This window comes from Cuculus canorus, chromosome 8 (genome assembly GCF_017976375.1).
Source record: "Cuculus canorus isolate bCucCan1 chromosome 8, bCucCan1.pri, whole genome shotgun sequence".
In the NCBI taxonomy this organism is placed as follows: Eukaryota; Metazoa; Chordata; class Aves; order Cuculiformes; family Cuculidae; genus Cuculus; species Cuculus canorus.
In genome coordinates, this window is record NC_071408.1 from 887,821 (window position 1) to 910,217 (window position 22,397).

General features: G+C 45.8%; 1 protein-coding gene across 4 annotated transcripts in view; it reads left to right on the plus strand.

Moving 5' to 3' along the window:
• The first annotated feature begins 2,777 nt into the window (after nucleotides 1-2,777).
• The window catches only part of COP1 (COP1 E3 ubiquitin ligase), a 131,292-nt gene continuing 111,672 nt past the window's right edge, over nucleotides 2,778-22,397 (plus strand). Inside the window, exons 1-6 of one of the 4 annotated variants that reach the window (XM_054072614.1) lie at nucleotides 2,778-3,245; nucleotides 11,466-11,525; nucleotides 13,078-13,175; nucleotides 14,489-14,565; nucleotides 16,945-17,064; nucleotides 18,849-18,917. In XM_054072614.1, the coding sequence (XP_053928589.1) occupies nucleotides 2,953-3,245; nucleotides 11,466-11,525; nucleotides 13,078-13,175; nucleotides 14,489-14,565; nucleotides 16,945-17,064; nucleotides 18,849-18,917 (717 nt within the window). In that variant the 5' untranslated portion in view covers nucleotides 2,778-2,952. Of the gene's footprint in view, nucleotides 3,246-6,806; nucleotides 7,402-7,438; nucleotides 8,099-11,465; nucleotides 11,526-13,077; nucleotides 13,176-14,488; nucleotides 14,566-16,944; nucleotides 17,065-18,848; nucleotides 18,918-22,397 lie in introns of those variants that run through there. The other 3 variants (XM_054072615.1, XM_054072618.1, XM_054072616.1) reach the window with 3 other exon arrangements.

A 22,397-nucleotide genomic window follows, 5' to 3' on the forward strand; every position in this document is an offset into this window, starting at 1 on the left:
GCACACCACTGCTCCACCTGCAGCGCACTTTAAAACTGGGAGGCTTTATCCATGTCCTTTATCCCGGTACAGCACACAGGTAGCTCCAGGAGTAGCATCTAATCTTCCATTAGGAAGCATACACTGATCTTAGAACCGGTAATGCGAGGTAACCGCGGGAAAGAAATGTGTCCAGAAGCAAGAGGCTGCTCACTACTCACCAGAGCAGTGAAGAGGAGGCCTTCACTCCAAGGGCCTCCAAGAGCTTGTATGGATATCCTAAAGCTCAGGCGTTAGGCAGTCGGTGCTGAGGGTGCTGAAGGTGCTGGGTGCCACGCTCACTGCCAGGCCTGTGGGTGGAGGCATAAGTGGGCATATATTTCATCTTTAACAGCTTTTACTTGTGTAGTTTCTCTTCCTTGGAGCACAGCCAGTAACGGCATCAAAGGATAGCAAGACCTTTCAAGGACCAGGCAGTATTTCAGAACGCATGAAGCATGAAGACGTGCTATTGCGAATACTGCTGCTTACTACCACTTTCTTCCTCCCTTGGAAACTCAAAACCCCATCGTAGACACTCATCTGTAAAGCTTTTCATCCCTCTGGAAGACAAGCAAATGAGTTTTTTCTTTCTCTTAGCAACATGGAATATGATGCAACAGTCAGGCTCAAAGAAAGGTATTTAGGCTCTGCTCTTTGCTTCCACTGCAAACAGGGGCAACTGATGTGCTTCAAGGTCTTTACAGGGTTAGTCGCCTCTCAGAAGGCTCTTTATAGAAAGCAGGAGAACACAAGGGCTGAAAAAAAACCAAAAACCCACCAAAAAGAGGCCCAAAAACCATCAAAAGGAAACTTTTAATAACAGCAAAAAAGAGTTAAATCATGGGAATGACTATGATGGCAGATGTCAGCTTGGAGAGGTGAGACTATGAACTTGGATCTCAGGGAGAAGTCACTTTTTAATTCCCTGGCTTGTACTCATCCACATTTCCACAATAACATTCCTCAGAGAGGAAACCGTCCTGTTTTGTTTTTTTTTTTCCAACCTTAGGGGTCAATGCACAGAGGCACATACCCTGTGGTGCTCAGGCACAGCTGAGACTGGAGGTCAGGAGGAGCACTCCACAGCTCTCCACCTGCAGCATCCCCAGAGCGAAGCCAGAGCCGGACTTTGCCACAGGCCCTTTGGAACACTTGTGATCTGAAGTCCCTGCTGCACACCAGAGAGGTCTCCTGACCATCACTGCCTACCTGAAGCCACCTGCTTTTTTTTCCTCTCAGACCAGTTTTACCAGCTCTCATACTGGTTTTACAGCCCGCTGAAGGCTGTACTGGGAGGAGTGCTGCAGAGCTGATCTCTTTGGGCGTTTTCCCATACCTGGGTTTAGGATTACCATCCTTGGGGAATGCCCTGGAGTTTACCAGCTGCCTCCGTAACCCGGAGAGGCAAAGCTGCCTGCAGACGGTACAGTTACTCTCCGCAAAGCAGGCAGGCACGGGCTGTAGGTTGTTGGAAGAGAAAGGAAACAGCAGGCACTCTCTGCAGCGCTTCGGGCCAAGCTCAGAAGCTGTCGAGCGCTGAGCTTCGTGAACCCTTCGGTTTGGTTTGCAGAAGTCTGGGGGCAATATTTCCTTTAACACCCAAACCATAAAATCGGGGCACGGCTCAGGTCGGAAGGGACGCTGGGGTTCAGCCAGTCCAATCCCCGTGTGGCGAGCGGGCGATCCTCAGCTCCCCCAGGTCGCCCAGTGCCACATCCAGCCTGGCTTTGAGCGCTTCCAGGCACGTGGCCTCCGCTACCTCCCTGGGCGCCCTGCGCCACCCTTCCACCACTCTTGGTGTGTTGGTTCTTACTAATATCTACTCTAAACTTCTCTTCTAGTTTCAAACCATCTCCCCTTGTCATGGCATTGAGGGGGTGCAGTAGCCCCGTGCTCCCCACGGATGGGTTTGGAGGGTGCAGGAACCCTGTGCCCCCCACGGCTGAGTTCAGGGATGCAGCCACCCTGTGCATCCCATGTTCGGCGATGGGGGGGTGCAGCAGCCCCATGCACCCCACAGCTGGGTCTGGGGGTGCAGCAGTCCCGTGCACCCCACGGCTGTGTCTGGGGGTGCAGCAGCCCTGTGCACCCCACAGCTGGGTCTGGGGGTGCAGCAGTCCCGTGCACCCCACGGCTGGGTTCGGGGCGCTGCAGGAACCCCGTGCACCCCACAGCTGCGTTCGGGGGGCTGCAACAGCCCCGTGCTCCACTCAGATGGTATTGGCGGGGTGCAGGAGCCCCGTGCAACCACGGATGGGTTCAGGGGTGTCGCCACCCCGTGCACCCCACGGCTGGCTCTGGGGCTGCAGGAACCCCGTGCACCCCACGTTCGGCTCTCTAGGGGTGCAGCACCCTCGTGCAACCCACGGATGGGTTTGCGGGGTGCAGCAGCCCCGTGCACCCCACGGGGGATTTTGGGGGAGTGCAGGAACCCCACGCACCCCACGTTCGGCGCTGGGGGGGGTGCAGCCGCCCCGTGCACACCAACGGGGGAGCTTGGGGGGTACACAGACGCCGTGTCCCACTCGGATTGCATTGCGGGGGTGCAGGACCCCCCCCGGCTGGCTCTGGGGGTGCACCCCCGGCTCTGCGCCGCTCGGGGGCCGCGCGGCTGCGGGGGCAAGGCGCTATGGGGGGGCGGTTTGTGGCCCCGCTCCCCGCTCGCCCCGCCCCGCGGACGCGGTTTCCTGCGCCCGCCCGCCCCGCCCCGCGCCTGCGCGCCGCGCGCTGTCAATAACGCTTGAACCAGCGCCGGGGCCGCGCGGGCGGGCGGGTTTTTTTTTTTCTTTCTCCTTCTTTCTTTCTTTCTCTCTCCTCCCTCCTTCCTTTCTTTCCCAGCTCTTTCCTTTCTTTTCCTGCCTCCTCCCTCCCCCTTTTGTGTTCCACCCCGTACGAGCTCCATGCGCTGAGGCGGCTCGGCACGGCCTCGGCATGTCGGGCAGCCGCCCGCCGCCGCACCCCGCCGCGCCGCCCGCCGCCTCCTCCTCGTCCTCGTCCTCCTCCTCCTCGTCCTCCTCGGCCGCCCCCGGCTCCTCGTCCCCCGGGCCAAGGCCCCTGGTGGCGGCCGCCGTGTCGGGGTCGGGGCTGAGGCTGGCGGCGAGGCCCGGGGCGGCGGCGGCGGGAGGAGGAGGAGGAGGAGGGACGGGGAGGAAGAGGCCGCTGCTCACCCCGCTGTGCAACGGGCTCATCAACTCGTACGAGGACAAGAGCAACGACTTCGTGTGGTGAGAGGGGCCGGGGGGGTCCCGGGCCCCGGCGGGGGTTGGGGACGGGGGGGGACCCGGGATCCTCGGCGTAAAGAGGACACGGGTCCGCTGGGGAAGGATGGACACCCGCATCCCGGTCTGGGATCCCCGGCGAAAGGAGGGGTGCGGCTCTCGGGAAGGGATGGAGCCCTGTGCGCAGGGGTGCCGGGCATAGGGAGCACCTGGATCTGTTGGGGAAGGGAGGGAGACCTGGAACGCCCAGCATAAAGAGGAGGTGGGTGTCTTGGGCAGGGGATGGAGTTCTGTGTGCAGGGGTGCCGGGCATAGGGAGGACAGGGCGGTGTTGGGCAAGGATGGAGACCTGCACCCAGGTCTGGGATCCCCAGCGTAAGGAGGAGATGGGTCTCTTGGGATGGGATGGAGACCTGCATCCGCTTCTGCGATCCCCATCGAAAGGAGGAGGTGGGTCTGTTGGGGAGAGGATGGAGTTCTGTGTGCAGGGATGCCAGGCATAAGGAGGACCGGGAAATGTTGGGGAAGGGGATGGAGACCTGCACCCAGGTCTGGGATCCCCAGCAGCCAGAGGATATGGAAGTGTTGGGGAAGGGGGTGGAGACTTGCACCCATATCTGGACCCCCAGCAGCCAGAGGATATAGAAGTGTCAGGAAAGGGATGGAGACCTGGAATTCCCAGCATCAGGAGGAGGTGGGTCTCTTGGGGAGGGGATGGAGCTCTGTGTATAAGGGATGTCAGGCATAAGGAACACCTGGATCTGTTGGGGAAGGGATGGAGACCTGGAATGCCCAGCATAAGGAGGACGTGGGTCTCTTTAGGTCTTTTGGGGTAGGGATGGAGACCTGCATCTAGACCTGGAATCCCCTGCGTAAGGAGAAGGAGGGTCTCTTAGGGAGGGGATGGAGTTCTGTGTGTGGGACTCCCAGGCACAAGGAGGATGGGGAAGTGTTGGGGAAGGATGGAGACCTGCATCCAGATGTGGGATCTCCAGCGAAAGGAGGATGTGGATCTGTTGGCGAAGGGGTGGAGACCTGGAATCCCCAGCGTAAGGAGGACACGGGTCTCTTTGGGGGAACAGATGGAGTTCTTTGTCCAGTTCTGGGATCCTCAACATAAGGAGATTGTGGATCTCTTGGAGAGGGAATTATAGTTTTGTGTACAGGGATCCCAGGCATAAGGAGGACAAGAAAGTGTTGGGGAAGGGGATGGAGACCTGCACCCAGGTCTAGGTTCCCCAGCATCCAGAGGATATGGAAGTGTTGGGGAAGGAATGGAGACCTGGAATCCCCAGCATAAGGACGACGTGGATCTCTTGGGGAGAGGATGGAGTTCTCTGTGCAGGGATCACAGGCAGAAAGGAGGACAGGGATCTGTTAGGGAAGGGATGGAGTCCTGTGTCCAGTTCTGGGTTTCCCAACTTAAGGAGGAGATGGAAGGGTTGGGGAAGGGGGTGGAGACCTGCATGCAGTTCTTGAACCCTCAGCGTAAGGAAGGTGTTGAAATGTTGAGGAAATAGATGGAGACCTGTATGTAGTTCTGGGATCTCTGACAAAAGGAGGAGGTGGATCTGTTGGGGAGGGATGGGTCATGTGTGCAGATCTGGAATTTCCCGGCATAAGGAGGATGTGGATCTGTTGGAGCAAGTCCAGATGAGGGCCACAAATATGATCCAAGGGCTGGAGCACCTCCAGTACGAGGACAGGCTGAGAAACTTGGGTTTGTTCAGTCTGGAGAAGCAAAGGCTCCCAGGAGAATTTCTGTCAACCTTCCAGTACTGAAAGGGGCTCCAGGAAAGCCGGAGAGGGTGTCTTTACAAGCCTATGGAGTGATAGGGTGAGGGGGGAATGGCTCTAAATTGGAAGGGGGAAGATTTAGATTGGATGTTAGGAAGAAATTCTTTGTGATGAGGGTGGTGAGGCCCTGGCCCAGGGAAGCTGTGGCTGCCCCATCCCTGGAGGTGTCCAAGGCCAGGTTGGATGGCCCTTGAGCAGCCTGGTCCAGTGAGAGGTGTCCCCGCCCATGGCAGGGGCTTGGAACTGGGTGGGCTGTGAGGTCCCTTCCAACCCAAACCATTCTATATCTGTAACTGCCCTTGGGAGGCTGCAGCTCTGTTTTTTTTGTCTCCTTATCTGCTTGCTTTTTGGCTCTGTGTGGCAGCATTGCTCTCACCCTCTTTGTTTTGAAGCAAACCCAGGTTATTCCCAGCAGGTTCCTCCTCAGGTACGCTCTGGAGCAGCCCAACTGATCAGGAAGAACCGGCAGCCTGCTTCCTTTCCTCGTAACATGTTAACATCGCAAGCAGATGTGCTGTTTTCCAGGGCCAGAGGGGCTCAGGCAAGGTGGCCCCTGCAGGATTGCCCCAGTCTGACCTCTGGAATAGGAGCCAGACGAGAATTTTGTGGTCCTTTGGATGAGGATCCTAGGAGCCTCTTGGGGGTTGATAGATCTAGCATAACTGACATGTGTTTGCCTCCCTAGCTGGGAAAACTTGGCTGGTTTGAAACAGCAATAAAGTTTGTGTCAGTCTGGCACCTAAAACCAGATGAGTGGGAAACTTTGGCAATGATGAGATAAAGACTTTTCTTGAAGCCATTCAGATGTTGTCCTGCAGCCACAGCTGCGGTTTGTAGCTGGAAACAGCCTTCCAGCAGAAGTGGCAGACCAAGGCCCTCTGCGATGTGTGGTTTGAGAACTGTTGGTAATTTGCAGTTTTAAAGACAGTCCAAACCAGCTAATGTGTTTGAAACCTCCTAGCACGAGGAGTAGGTTTGGTTTTAATAGCTGATTGGATGTGCTAAAATGTGAGAACAGAAAGTAGGGACCAGTGTTGTCATCTGAGAGAGACGGACGAGGAAGAGATGCAGGAAAGAAGCTTGAGTCGGAGGAAAGAAACAGTAAAAAAGAGGGAGGGGCGCAGCTCTGAGGATGACTTTGTTTGACAACACTGACTTACAGGTGAGGGGGTGGATGTTTGGCATCTGCACCGGACAGGCAGATGCCCATCTCAAAAACCTGTAGACTCGATTTTACACCATTGTAAACTATCTAGAAGTGTGGGTAGGAAATATCCTTGCTACTGAAGTGAGAACATGAAGTTGCTAAAAAGTTAGTGGTGGAAAAAATCAGGAACTACTACTTACTAGTGATAAGGAACGATAAAAGGTATCACTGCTGATTGCTGTGAGTAGTCGTTTGCTCAGTAGCAGAATTGGGGTGAGAGCATAGCTGTGATGGGTTAATATCCTGCTCCAGCTGAAGGCTCTCAGCCACGCCAGGTGGATTTAAGGGCACTTGCTGTGGGAGACAGCTGTGTTGCTGTTGGCCATGGGGGATGACTTGATTGCCAATGCCCTCTGCTCCCGCGGCGGTTGTACTCCGGCAGTAGTGGTCCGTGACCATTTCTGCCTGTCTCTTGCTGGTTGGCTGTCATTTCCCGTTTTGTTGTCTGCTGTAGAAGTGAGGGTGTTTGAAGGGAAGTGACACCCATAATAAGTTTGTAAGCCAGCTAATGGCTCAAAAAGCAGAGTTTCTTGATTCTTTTTTTTTTTTTTTCTGCAGGTAAGTATGGTGCTTGCTTCAAGGAGAACAAGTAATTAATTGTCTTCTCCTCATTGAGGAGTGCTGCAGGCTGCACAGAGTGAGAAGAGAAAATCAACTGAGTAGTAATCAGGGCAAAATATCCTTTCTCGTCCCTCTCTTACAGTTTACAAGAGAGCCATGTTGGGCAGGTTGAACTGCAGGTCAGAAGTTCCAGGAGCAGGCAATGTTAACTTACCTGGTTTCTTAACTGCAGTGTATTTCTGTGGGCTGTAGGGCTTGTTCTTGCTTGTTAATACCAGCTTCACATTATAGTGGTCCTCTTTTTTTCTTAACAATACGGAAATAAACTGAACTGGGCAACTCTGGAATTTTGAGCAATGTCTGTGAAGACAGTGGTGGGTGCGTGGGGATTTAAATAACTGGATATCTCAGTGTGAGAAGCAGAAGCTTTTCATATGCCTTTTCCCCATAAGGACACTTTGAAGATGCTGCAAGCTGTGGGAAACGCTTGATAGATTTTCTGAACAGGGCTGTGAGTTGCCCTTAGCTACAGCTCTAAACTCAGTGGTAGATTCTGCCGGTACCAGACTGAAGGTGGGAAAGAGGAAAGAAGTTTGGGTGAGTTTCAAACGTCAAGGTGCAAGTGGAAATCCTGTAAATAGCATTTGTGTGCACAACCTCCCTGCCTGTCTTCAGAAAGTGCTGTCTCAGCAGTGCGAGGCCTCGGCTTTAACGTAAACATTGGCATACGTTGCTAGTCTGGGTTGTGAAATGTTTAGTGCGTGTACTCTTGGGAGTTTGCAAGCGTGTACCATTCGTGGTATGGATCAGCTTCTGCCTGGAAATGTCTAACTCTAGTCAGGAAAGTGAATAGTTCTGGTTTACTTTATAATGGAAAGGGAAACCTTTTGTCTCTCTTAGAGCAAGATGTAGAATTGAAAGGTAGTTTGTGCTGTGCCTGTAGCCAGGCCTCTTTCCTTTTGCTTGGAGAGCTTCTGAAAAAATCCTCTAATCAAGCGATTTTCTTCTGTCCAGTAAGGTAATTGGTTATGGTTTTGCCAGGCCTTACGTTAGCCCTTTCAATTAGTGATTGACTAAACCTCTTTAAAACCATTTGCTGTCTGCTTTGCTCCCTGGGTGGAGAGGACCCTGCTACGCGCCGTCTCTTCAGTGGTGCTTTGTACTCCTGCTTGTTTCTGAGCTCTGGCACAATGATGCACGTATGGAAGAGGGCGTGTGGACCGATCCGGAGAGGTACACCCAACAAACTCGGGTGTGGGAATGGCTGCTGCCACCTTTAGAGGTGGACTTGCAGGTGCGTGAGTTTGTCAAAATAGTTCTTTTCTCAGGTGGTTTCCTGTAAATGCCAGGTGTGGGCTGAGCGTAGTTGTTCACATGTTTGTCATCTGGCAAAGCCCTTTAGGAAGGAATCCTGCAAATTCACCCTGCAGGTCACAAACTAAAAACACAGCTAGCTGTTTATATTCTGTGTACAGTGATGGTTTTATAATCTGTTGTTACATTGGTGCTTCAGATTGAGTGGATGTTAGTGGCAGTTATCTTTAACCTGGGCACCTTCTGCCTGAAGGACAGAGCCTGCAGCAAGTCCCGCTGTATGCTTCGACCAAAGAGGAGCAGAACAGGAGGGAGAAACTGGGATGAGTGTTTGCTGCGGAGCAGAAGGAAGTTTGAAATGTGTTTAAACTGTGTAGTGACCGCTTCAGCCAGGTGTTTGGGTGGCAGCAGGGTGATGGCAGCGCTCTTGGGAGCGGCCTTGAAAACAGCTGGCAAAACTTAGAAGCATGAGCTCGCTTAAAGTGATTTAAAAAGTATTTGAAGTCTACCTCATAGAGAAAGAATGGCAAGCCTTTGTGCTGGATAAAAAACTGTTTAGTAAATAAGACATTGGAATCTAGTACAGAACAATGGCATTTTTGGCTTGCTGAAGTGATTTACTTCCTTTTTACCTGGCTCTGCTGCTTAAGACAAATACAGAATTAGAGCTGTCTCATGCAGAGAAGCCTTGATTTCACCGTGCCTGTGCTTCTCGATTTCGGTGTATGCTATTACACAAGCTGTAGTACGTCTCAACTCCCCATCACTCTACTCCTTTCCTTTTGTGTTAGATTAACTTAAAACAACTGGTGCATAGCAACTTCCATGTGTTATGGCCAGCTTGGCTTCAATAAGTATTAAGAGACATCAATCTTGTTTCTACTTGTAAATCAGAGAGCATTGCAGGGGAAACAGTTCTTAATGGAAACTTCAGGCTCTGTTAACGATGACCCTGGCACAGAATGGCTCCATTTGCTGGGTCTGATTGCTTTTCCTCAACTATTTTGGCCCTGTCACTTCTCCAGTCAAACTGGTATGAAGAATAATAAGCCAGGAACAGTGGTCTTGGGTGGCTGTCATGTCAGGAGGCAATCTTATTTTAGCTCTAATTTGTGATGTGCAATTGCAGACATCGGAGCGTTACAGCCCTGTTAATTGCTGTGCTTTCTGGTGGTAGGGCAGCATTCGGAGCGTGCTGCAAACCCCTCATCTGGCCTTGTGGGGAAGAGCAGTTTTTAGCCCAACACAGAGAAGGACGCTGTGTTATACAGCATGACTAGAGGGAGGTAAAGAATTTAAGCTGTTAATCAATGGGCAGAAACCAGCCTCGGACATTCATATAATTATAAGTCTTTGACTGTATTTTTAAAGGGCCGGCTAATAGAATACGAAGATGCCTAATTCTCCTCTTGTTAATCCACCCTTGTTGACTAAGTTTGGTCACAATTTGTTCTGACTAAAGAGTGCCTTGAAACTAAATAACTTCTAATTCGGATAAAGTGACTTGAGCTCCTGAAGCTGGTGCTGCTCAAGACAAATGATGTGCAGAAAAGAGTCTGTCAGGGTGAAAGGGGGACACATGTGTGGTGATTAGCCTTGAGGAATCGAATTGGTGGCTCGGTTGGGTCAGAATAGTATTCTGGTTTGATTCATTTGCCTTTACATTGCGTTTATGCAGGCGATTTGGTGGAGTATTTAAGACAACCTGGTTTGTATGTTAGGTTGGACAAACCTTTCAAGGCATCCATGTTTTCCTCTTTGGTCACTCAGAGGGGGGTTGCATTGGCAGGGGCCGCATCTATGGGCTTAAAAAATAAGTGTTTATTTAAGAGGTGTCCTTCCAATTTTTAAATGCCTAATGGGGTGACAAATGTTAGTATCCTCTAGAATGGATGAGTGGAAGGGGGGAGTGACTTTTGTGGAGTGCTAACTAGGGGAGAATTGAGGTGCTCCCCTTCCGGCTCAGGCAAGCATTGCTTGTTTCAGTCTGATTTGGGTTTTTGATCCTGGATTCAAAAAGATTTCTGCTATTCAAAAGTTTTTAACAGTTTATTTATAGCTCATTCTGTGGGAGCTGCCTTGTTGGCAGAAGGTGGGAGGAGGCTGATTCTGGAGAAAGCAGATGCAGGTGAAACATCTCTGAACTGAGGTTGGTGTGGACTTGTAGGAGTGAGAGGAGAGTGTTTGGATCTCTGTGAGGGCTCAAAAGCAAGGTGAAGCTCGTGAGGCAGTTGATGCATGGGTTATATACAGAACTGTGACGCTGTGCGCAGCATCTCGCTGGAGAGCTGGCCAAGACCTGAAGATGAGTATGTATGTGACAGCATGTCTTAGCAGCTGTCAGGGGCAGCAGCCATAGGAGTCACTGGATGTAAGATGCCTCTCTCCTCTGCTTTCATTTGTGTTTCATTTTCCTTTCAAACATGTCATAGCTACTTAATGATGAGACAGATTTCTTCCACTACTCATCTCATTGAATACCTGTGTCTCTTGTCTTGCTCGGGTTCCTGTGCAGCCCTGTTTGCTTGCAGCTCCCTGCTTGGTCCTTGGTGACCCCTCCCGGGGACCTGGCTGCACTTTGGTCACTAGCTAGTCTTGGAAAACACTGAAATCCTTCTTTCCATCTGCATTCCTCTGCCCTCTTAATGAGCAGTCCTATATTCTACCTTTCCTGTCTTCTCCTTTGACTTTGTAAGACCATGTTTGACTGTGGGTTCCTCCTTTTGGTTGCACTGTGCCTTCGTCACCCTCTTCCGCAGGCTCAGCCCTGCCTGCTGCCTGGCAGTGTTCTTCAGCGCATCCCCTCCTTGGCACCTTCTTCCTCCTCCCACTTGTTAATTCTTGTTCTTGTGACAGTACTACTATTTCTGTTTTCCTCTGCCTCTTTGCATAGTTTATTTTAATTATAGATAGCTTTTGCCTGAAGAAAGGAAGGATAAATAATTTTTGGTGTTATTTATAAATACCTTATGTCTGTCCGTGTAAAACCCCTGTTTTTTACATTCTGTTTGAGACCTGGTACAGATTGTTGGGAGGTTCTTCTGCAGCCTTGCTTGTTGAAGGTACTCTGGCTTTGTTTGGGCAGTTTGCAACTGTTAAACTTTAAGAGCAAACACTTACCTGGCTTCTAATTGTAGCAAATTGCAGTATCATTTGGAGTTCAGAGAACTCTTGATTGCCCTTTTGATCTTTGCACTGCCTGGTGATGTTGCACTTTTGTATCCTCTTTCATTTTGCGAATTGAAAATATTACCTAAGCTTGATTAGGTGGCTGCTTTAAATTAATAGTACTTTCCTTCCTCTTATAACATAAAAAGTCATCTTTGATTGTTTTGTTTTGTTTTCAGTCCCATCTGTTTTGATATGATTGAAGAAGCCTACATGACAAAATGTGGACACAGCTTCTGGTAAGATTCCTTGTGTTGTGCACAATGTCCATCTCCTACACTGTGTGTGGAGTGACATTGCTGTGAGTCCCTGTCCTGAGTTTTTGTTACTGTTCTGTCTTCTGTCCTTGCACTGAAGAAAGAGGTTGAAATCAAGTTTTTAATGATGGGTACTGGTTAGATTTAAAAAAGAAGTCTTCTAGTTCTTTGAAACAAGACGTTGTGCCACCATATTTCCTCTGTAAAGAGCTAAAATGGTCATAAACTGCTGGTAGCATCCAGTGCCTCGAGCAGAGCAGTGTGTCAGCTTGTCTCCCTTGGCAGTGGAAGGTGCCTCTTACCACCCGAAGCTGCGGGTTCCACCTCTGTAGGGGGCACAAGAGTGAGTGTCGGTGTTGGGAAGTCCTTTTCGCCTTTTGCAAGACCATATACAGTTTCAAGTGGTCCACATGTTGTCTGTTGTAGTTCTCTTAAGCCTCTTAAGAGAGGACATGCTTCAGACTTGTTTCTGTTGTATTGGATTTGCCCAAGGTCCACTTATTTTTCAATGTCTTATCTCTGGCTGTCACGAGGAGGAAATGTTTTGTGGAAAAGTACAAGAACCCTCCATGAATGGGTGTCGAATTGTCTGCCCCTCCTTTTTTTCAGCTAGGGATTGGAATAAACCTTGAAGCATGTTGTTTTAATGTCCCATGTATGTTATACTCTTACAGCATCTGTTAACTAGAAATAAATCACCTACTTCTTACAAGAAGCAATATTTTAGTAGCACAAAGCATTTCCTCACGCAGCATTTTCAGATAACTTTCAGAAGTGGTTTGTCCTGCAACAGGTAAGATAACAGCTGATTTTGTGCCCTCTGTGGTAACACCTCATCTCTGTCATCTGTAACTTTTTAGAAGTTCGAGATGAGAAGCATTCAAATATCTCTATTTATAGAGAGCAGAGCAATGTTGTCACACAGCGTCTGTAACGGCAGTCAACGTGAAGCTAGTTTCTTAGTGAGGTGCTTAAACTTGATGCTAAAGTGCATCTTGTAGTTAATCTGTCCCTCAGATGCCAACAGCTCAACGGAGAGTACCTCTGAAGTCCCTTTTGGTGAGAACAACAGCCAGAGGGTGGGGGAAATGTGAGAAGTTGGTGAAGGAGTTCTGTCTGTGCTCAATTAGCCAAAGTGCATAATAGTCTTTACTGTTTGTTGGTAAGTATTTGGCTAATCTAGAAGAGTTGCTTCGGCATGATGCAGTTTGTTAGCTCTGCCTGTGGAAGAGGGGCTTAAATTTAAGATGGAAGTGTGGCTCAAGTATCTGTGTTGCCACAATCCTCAGGAAAATAAGAATGAAATTCTTAAACGCCTTTGATAATTCTTGCCAAGAAACTTTGTCTTTCTGCTCTAGTGTGCTCCGAGTTAATATTGGAACGCTTTGACTCCACTGTAGGTTCTTGGCTTGCAGCTGTTAGCTGGCAATGCAAACAGTGCACATTATCCAAGATTGATGATTTTTACCTTGTGCTTATGTTTTGTTCCTTCATGTTTGCTCACTTGTCTCCTGGTTTTTGTGTTTTTAAACAGCTATAAATGTATTCACCAGAGCTTGGAGGACAATAACAGATGTCCCAAATGCAACTATGTTGTGGACAACATAGATCACCTTTATCCCAACTTCCTAGGTGAGCTGCATGGGAAACATCTTAGTTATTAAGGAAGGCAGGTACTTGTAAATTTGTCCTGTGAATAACCAGCTTCTGGATATTGAACATAAAATCCAAACATCAGTCCTTCGATCAACTGTGTTTTTTATATATAAAAAAGTGGTTATTGCTATAAATTGTGACTATTCCACTGCCTCCAGCAGTTCTGTCTGCTGAGTTACAGTAGTGAGACTGGCTTGTTTGCATACTAAGAAAAGCAAAACAAAGATGTTGTTCTGATGCCTAGAGATTTGAATCTATTTACTTTTGTTTGCTTGCGCTATTGTCTGTCTGATAATGGAGAACATACCCTGTTTACAAAGGACGGACACCAAAAGCAGGGAGACTAAATTATATATTGTACTGTTTTGGCTACTGCAGTGAGGTCTGTGTGATGCACGTGTAGGTGTAAATCCTGCAGAGAAAGTACTTGTACACATACATATAGACAGTCCTAACAGATTGCCTCTTAAACAGAGGAGGAAAGGGTTACTAATTGGAAGTAGAGTTGAAAGCTTTTATGGAGAGAAAAGTTTGAAGGATATGCATGGCAGTGTGAAATACCAAAATTAAACCAAATCTTGATGTCACGTGCTGGGATATCCATTTAATAGTATATTGATTAAAAGCCACAGTAGCTAAGGAATGCTTCAGAACGGGCATTCTGGTGTAGACTCAAGCGTGTTGTGCTGAAGGTGGTGCTGAGGGAGGTCTCGGAGGATGTCTTCAGCCATAGAGCATTGCTTCCATATGCCTCTGTTCAGCAATTCCGGATCCATACTGGGGAAGAAAACAGATGTGAGGAGAGGGGGATGTGTGCAAAGGGTTGAAGTGATCTTTTTGTCTTCGCACCCTTCACTAATTCGGTGTGAAACAAAACTGGAGCAAAAATGTCTTAAAAATGCCCAGAGCAATTAGAGGAAAAAGTTATTCTGTTTGGCTGCGCTTGTTTTTGGCCTATAGTAAATCAGTTCATGTTTTATCTCCTTCACACCCTTCTGCGATGTACTGCTGCCTGGGAGTTGAAAAACTTGGCCAAAGAGTCACGAGTGCTTAGAAATAGGAACAGAAGCAACTTGGGGAATGTGTAGGCATTGCATTTGTTGATTTTAAACTATCTTTATATACTTTACAAAAAATTAAGGAGTAAATTGATGAGAAAAGAAAAAGGAGATGTTTTCTACTATTTTGATTACTGAAACTTACTGTAAAGTGAAAGTATTAAGGGAGATTTTTTCTTACTTTTATGAACTTAAATCCAACTCTGACATCCTGTTTATTTATATTTTTAGTCAATGAACTTATTCTTAAACAGAAGCAAAGGTCTGAGGAGAAAAGACTCAAACTGGACCATTCAGTGAGTAGCACCGTATGTTCCAACTTTTTTACTTTACATTTATTTAATGTTTCTGTACAGCACTTGTCATTATGTGGCTTAATTTTGTCGTTATGTGGCTTAATTTAAAAGCAATTACATCATTGAGCTGATGCTTTAACTTGTTTTATGTGGGAATAATACCAGTATCGGTGGCAGTAGATCTTTCAGCCTTGTTAACTGTCATTGTCCCTGGCAGCAGTACCTGCGTAGAGGCAAGCTGTGTTAGCATAGCTAACGCCTAAGTGTATTACGATGTATTGAATATAACCTGGGAAGCTACCCATGGAAGTACACTCATTTAAAGGTGGTAATTTTCATTCAGTGTTGGAAATTACAGCTACGGTGAGAGTAGCGGATGGTTGGAAGTGCCACGGGCTTGTCTGATCGTGTATGAGTAGCTGTGTTATACAGTGAAACTGGAGGAAAGTGAATACCAACCACAAGAGGGAGAAGAATGCGTTTGGAATACTGCTGTTCTGGCTGTGATCACAGAGAACTGCCTGGATATCTTCTAGACTTGCTTCATGTCACAGAGCAGAGTGTGACCTGCGTTCTCAGTTCATGAAAATCCTTGTGCAGCAGCAGTGGCTGCTCTTGTACATTAAGATCAAAAGGAATATATGACATTAACAGGAAGCTTGCATATTTGTCTTGCTGTGTCTGGCTTCGTTGACTTCTGTAATTCATCAGTACGGTTGCAAAGTAATATTAAAAATCACAGAGCCCCTATTTTTGTTAGTTAGAAAAAAAACCTGCTGAGGCATTATTAATGCAGAAACCAAAGCTTTCAGCATTTGCGTGCTTTAGGAAAGAGCACGCTTTAACATTTCATTGCTTTACTCACGGTAAGTTTTTATATTCAATATAAAATATGCATAAATCATATCTGGTTTAAAGTGCACACAATTAACCTGAAGGTGCGTGCGGTAACTTCTTGGAAATTGGTTCTGCTTTCTCATAGCACACCTTTAAAAACTATGCCTGTAGATGCACCTATGTTAGATAACTACCAGTAAGTGGAAATCTGCCATGACTTTATGCCCAAAGCAGTGTTGTGTCAGCCTTTTGGCAGCAAATAAAACACCTCTAAAAGCTATTGTACGAGCTTCTTAATGTGCCTGTTATCCTCTTGTATTTCTGGTTTTAAGGGAGTCATTCAAAACACATTGCAGCAAATGCGCTCTTTCTTGGTCATGGATTGGTCTCATTAAGAAATCACCTTGAAGCACCTTTGAAGCTTTTGAATAGTTTAGCAGTAGTATGTTTAACTACTATGTTAGTATGTTAAAGTTTGTCTCAAATTTTGTTGACTTGCTTAAAAAACCACATTTTTCTAGTAGCTCCAGATTGAAATTGAGTTTTTGCTGGTGTGGTTTCCGCAGGTTCTGTTGAGAGTTGTGTAAAAAGTTGTGTGCTCTGTATGGTTGTTACATATTTTATTTTTCTTAATCCAGCCAATACAAGTCAGTTACAACCTCTTGAAATATTCCTGGTTTAGACTGGGTGGCATTTCTACTTCTAGCAAATTTAAATGTCTTAATCTAGTGTCATAGCTTTTATGAGGCAAGATTTTTTAATCCAGCTTTGTTTCGTAGAGGCCTAAAGACCTTTCAACTGCTCCTCTTGGTTCCTGAGGCTTTTTAATGGAAGGCTGTATTAGCATTAACCTCTTATTTGGGTTTTTCTGTGCTAAAAGTTACCTTTTTTAGTTCTTGCTGGCAACAAGAAGATCAAGCAGGCTGTAGGGAAGAACGGGCTGCATGGTAATATGCTGGCTCTCTGAGGAGTCCTCATCTGTAACAGGTGGAATAAGATCACCCTGATGAGCTCCATTTTCTTTCCCACTCTCACATTTCCCTTGAAAATCCTCTTAAGAGGAGAAGTGTAGGAGGTGAGAATAGAAGAAAGAAGCTGATACTACCTTCTTCCATTTGAATTTTGTATGAGGGCTCTACCTATAATACTTGGATATGAATGAAATGAAAATGTACTACCATTTAACAGTATTTTGGGTAGATGTAATCCAACTAAGTTTGGATAAACGTGGTTTTTTTTTTTTTCTTTCTCCCCATAGAAACATGTTCTCAGAAACTAGGGCACAAATCAGATAAAGTTGTGGCTGTGAAATAATCTCTTCCTAGCAGCAGCAGCAGCGATGCTCTCATAAAGCACAGCCATCTTCCAAATACGATAAGCAGTAACACAGCAGGGCAGAAGAGCTCTATCCTGTACACATGGGAGAGCTGGGAATTCTGATCACTGAAAACCATTTGGAAATTTTTACAAAGGACTGAAATATTGCCATGTTTTTTTTAATATCTGTTGGTGTATGGCTTGAACTGTCTCTGACATCTCTTGTTTTCCTTCTAGAATGGCCATAGGTGGCAGATAATACAAGATTTGTTGGGAACTGATCAGGACAATCTTGACTTGGCCAATGTCAACCTGATGCTGGAGCTGCTGGTGCAAAAGAAGAAGCAGTTGGAGGCAGTAAGAAGTTTCTCTTGTCTTATTAAGTGAACGCACTTGTCTAGCTCACAGGTTTTTTTTCTTTTCATGCTTTTATCCTCTTGGAGTAAGATTCTATTGTCAAATTAATGGTTCAGAATTTTCTCTCGCATTTTGGGATGGAGCTGACCATCTCACTGACCTCTGTAGCAAACTGACGTTTCAGCTGTGACGCCCATAACGTGCTTACAGTGTTGCAGCTGAGGGAGCTGTATGGGCAAGCAGGGAAAGTGCAAAAGGATAAGAGTTAATTTCAGGAAATGAAGTAACTTAGATGAGACTGAGCTGAAGGAGGAAAACTGAGTCTGCTTTAGCTCAAACCAGACCTGAAGTGAGTTGTTGGTTTAGGATAGTTCTCATGCGTTGGGCCATTCCATACTTCTGATCTGAAGTGACCATTTTCTGGTTGAGAGCCAGACCTTCTAAATTAAACTGGATTACAAAGTTTGGCCTCGTGACCTTTGAGTAGGAGGGTGGATTTCGATGGTGCTTTAAAACAGGCGAGGAAAAATTGTATTTGGAGTAGCTTGTCTTATTTATTCTTTCTGAATCAGTATTTACACAAGTTGTGATTCTGAAGGAAGGAAAGTAACCCAGAACCATACCTGACTACTAGCAAAGCTTCTGTTAACTTATTACGTAGAGTGGGACTTGTACATAACTTTTTTTTATTGTGGTTCAGTGAAGCTATGGTGGGAGTATGGTTTAGTTCAGAGTAAAACCTCTTTTCTCAAACCTTTTTGTGTTATTTGTGACAAATCTGAAACAAAGGTAGTACTCGACTTGAGTGTATGGGTGCTGCTGAGCAGGAATATCTTTCTAGGATACTAAGCCTTAAAAACAAAACAAAACCACAGCTGACAGAGAACAATTTAAAAACATGTCTCCTGTCTAGTTTTACTTGCTTTGCTTTCATTATCGCAGTGGTGGGAGGGATAAAATAGTCTCAGAGGAGTAGTGGTCTTACATCCTAATCTCTTCACTTTTCCTGCTCCATCTGCCTTTAATGGATTCTACATGCTCCTGTTTCTTGATCCTCTTTGAGTGCATGTTCACAGTCCTTTAATAATAAGTATTTTGATAGGTTGAGAAAGTAAGGATAGGATTAGGGCTATATTAATGCTGCAATACAGGTTTTAGTTTCCTTTCCTCTTGTGCTTCTCTTACCTTGCCCTTTCTAGTTTTTGGCTGGTTCAGATGGAAATACCGGTGGTTGATGTAAATGACCTGTTATAGAAAGATTGGAAAGACATGCTCAAGCTTCATCAGTGGCTTTATTATTGTCTTCTGCTCTGGAGGAATTTTCAGCAGTAATGTTTTTACATAAACACAAATGTTAATTCTGGAGGAATGTGCTTTTTATATAAATATTTCAAGTTTTAGTATCATGAGCATGAAGTGGATGCTAATGATCTTCTAGGGTAGATGAAACTGTGAGGAACCTGTATTCCAAACCCAATCTGAGATGCTGTATCCAAAAATTCCGAAAAGCATTTCAACTACTAAGTTTCCGGCAACACACACACAAAGCTGTTAAAAGGATTTCTGCCTTCATGTAAAAACTAGTCGTGAGCCAAGCAAAACCTTAGAACCTCTGAGGCGAAGTAAAACTGCCAATCTTGAAACTGCCTTAATAAGCTATTTTCTCTTCTTCGTCTCTAAATGAAAGCTGTTTGCGTGCCAAGTGTGGATTTCCATGTAGGAAATGGATGTTTCTTTCTCTTAATGTATATGGAAGAGTTACACTTCCTTATTTACTGTTACAGGAGTCCCATGCTGCCCAATTGCAGATCCTTATGGAATTCCTCAAAGTTGCCAGGAGAAACAAACGAGAGGTAAGTTGCTTTGTGTTTCGGTGGGTGAAGTGGTGTCTGCTGCTTTCTACCAGTTCATTTCTGTTTAAGTGATGTGTTAGCCTGGCATTATCTCTGCGAAGAAAAAGACAAGGCATGTTTGGGGAAATCTCAGGCAGAGGACACGTGGGTTTTAAAGGCAAAATAATCTCTTTATTTGTGACAGCTTCACTTTCTAATCGCTGGCCCTTTTGTCTTGCACTGGTGAAGCATGTGGGAAGAAGGGAATTTGAGAACAGAGATTCCCCACTGAAAATTTACATCAAATTCTTGAAAAAAGTATTTTCTGTGACAGGAAAACTGAAGGATAGGGAAGGAGTGAAAATGTCACTCTGAAAGTTTTTCTTTTAGTGTGTCAAATGCCATGACTAATGCTGTGTCTTAAAAGAATGAATATTTTGTGCTCTTCCCTTATTTGTCTCAAAATGAATGTCTGAAGGAATCATAGAGGGTTCCATAGTCACATACGTGGTCTTTCATGGTTTGGGACTCAAGATTCATAATGTCATGCAATGCAAAAACCCTGGTAATAGCAATATCTCTGAAACCTAGAAAAATGACCATGAAAACAGCGAAAGGACAACCTTGTTTTGGAGGCTATGGTTTTTAATGAAAAATCTGACGGGTATAAGACCCAATGGTGCAACTAAGGTCAGATCTGAACCGCATAAAGGCGGTAGGTGTAAGAAGCCTTCGACAGAGTGTGTGGGGGTCTGGTTCTGGAGCCGTCCCAAAGCAAGTTGTTTGGAGTCTGTCCACTAACAGATATCCATGGTCTTCTGACCATAACCAACAGGAGTGACGGAAAGGAACTAGCCAAAGGGGAAAACTGACTTCAGGAGAAAGTTGTGTTTGTAGAGTGAGACCTACTGGGCTAGACATAGTATTGAGTGAGAAGTGGTGAAAATACTAATGGTTAGGATACATAAACATCAGAGGGAAAATACCAGAGAATACCTTGGCTATCACTGCAGGTATCAGTGAAGACAAAATGGTGTGCTGCTACTTCTGATTCTGTTTAGTATGAAGTATACTACCCGTTTGATACTTCAGGGTTGGAAACAAGTGAGACGTGCATATTACTGATACTTTTATTTCAATAGCAAAGGCATAATTGTTAAAAACCACTGAGGTATCTTTTAGCTTTCACTCTTTGAATTCTGGTAGAAGTTATTTTATGATGGCTTGGTTTACAATCACCTCTCCGATCTTCAGAACATCTGCTTTCATTTTCTTATGTTCCTAATATGTAGTAGTACGCAGAGAATTGACTCCTCTTCAGTGCAGAGCAATGCAGTCTCTGGCCATTGTCCATGGATGCTCATTAAACACCTTCCATCAGGAATTGGTGCAGCTTGAAGGACCATTAAGGTATTGCAGAAGCTTTCCTGGTAATGCTGCTTTTTTTGAGGAGGTGGATTGAAAAGTGGGTGCTTCAGGGGGTTCACACGCAGCTTAGCTAGGGTGCTTGTCCATGACTGATTCAAGCGCAGGGTGTTTGGGGCAGTGCCGTGAAGTCAGTGATGACTTTGCTTTCTCCTCCCCCAGCTGAAATCGAGTTAGAGTAATTCTTGCAGAAGGAGGGGCTGTTGATACCTGCTTTAGTTTGCAAGTGTTGAATGGGAAGGAAGAAGGGAAATGGCCTAGCTTCTGTTTTTTAACGTACTGTAGCACAGTGTTTCCCCACTGACTGTGATTTTCAGCACCTTTCCCATCTCATCTCATCTGCATCTGCCTTTGGCTTTAGTAATACTGCACAAGAGTAACATCTTTTCTAAGGCTAAAGAAACTTGATTTTGGCTGCAGATCCTCCAAATATGGCCTTGGGAACATCCTGAAGCCTACTGGGACGCATAGCTTACTTCAGACCCTCTTTGTCCCTGCTTATGAGTTTCTTCTGTTGCCAAGACTTCCTCTGATGTTATTTCTTACCCCCATTATATTCCAACATGAAATGCCAGCTGTCACATTGCAAAAGCCTTTTGTGCAGGCCTGTCAGTTCTCCTTGCCATAGTGGTTAGCGTCTGCCCTTGTCATTTATTTTGAGGGAAATGAGGACTTGTCAGACTTGCTGCTCGCAGTCTTTCTGTTCACTTGATAAGAAAGATTAGAAGCATGGAAAATACAGACCACTCAGTAAGATAGTTTTAGCAAGGTAGCAAAATCTGCCTTCAGCAATCAAGCTCTACCCGTAGAGTAAATCAAGCCAGCTGATGCTTCCTTTCTAGTAAATCTCAAGGTCTTCCCTGTAGCTGGTGGAGTTTGTGGCAAGTCCTCCTTCCTGAAGGGAGTCTTGTGTGCGGGCAACAGAGGCGCTGTTGTTCAGGAAAGGGTATGAGTTGTGCACGTGCTGGAGGTATATCCAGACTGCAGGAAGCCTGAGGTGCCCGTTTGGAAGCTGAGAAGTGGGGTTGAAGTGGCCATGTTAGTAATGCAGTAAAGCAGGAGGAGGATATTGGAGCTTCAAAGTTTGCCATAGTTTCTTTTGATGCTGTAGTAGGTGATGGTTTAAGCAGTAAGGATGGAATTCGAGGAACGTATGTGGACCCTGGAACATTTGTATGATGTAACGAGCATAGCTGAGTCACATCAGCAGGCTTTATTAAGTGGAGTAACACTGCCTTTTTGCCTTTCCTAATGCAAAAAGTTCTAATAAACTTTTAGATGACTACAGAGCAATTGCAGTTTCACTCAGTGAGCCGTAGCTGTAATACAGTTCTTAATAAAGGGTGATTTTGTTTGTGGTTGAGAGTACCCAATTGAAATTTTTGGTTTAAATGTTTAAATGAATGTAAAATTGCCTGGTACCTTTGTTTCCTAATATGCCTCTGAATATTATTTATTATAGCTTTTTTTTATTAACGGATTTTAATTTTTGCATGCTGAGGTTCTTACAGGGAGACTGGGTACTTTGAGTTAATACTGATTGCCTTAAGAGTTAGTGTACCTGTATGGTATTTCATAACTTTTTCAGAGTGTGTAGTTAACCATCCATAACCCTCCTCGCTTACTTCACTCTGAAGTTCTGCATGTTTTTTCTCCTGCTTTCATGAAATGGTGACTTCCGAGCTTATTGGGAGAGGTTTCTATCCAGAGGAGAACTCTATCTTCATAGACTTGTACTTAACAATTCAGAATATTGCTGTAGTCAAGTATTTTGACAAACGCTTCTTCCTTGCACTTTGATCATTCCTCTAGAAGATAAATGTGAGGTTCAGCACCTGCAGAAGTTTCTATTAGAAATCCTGTTCTGATGTATTCATAACTTTCCAAAAAGTTGATCTTTCAAGCTGAAATTTGCTGCATGTTTCTTTGCACAAAGGTTGTAGCAAGTCCTTTTTCTTTAAGTTTATGTGCTTTGGTTTTCTTTTTGACCTATGGCAATGTGGCAAAACCCATATCCTTGGCAATAGCAATAAAAAAAAGAATTTACTTTGAAAAAGATTTAAACTAATGGCTAAA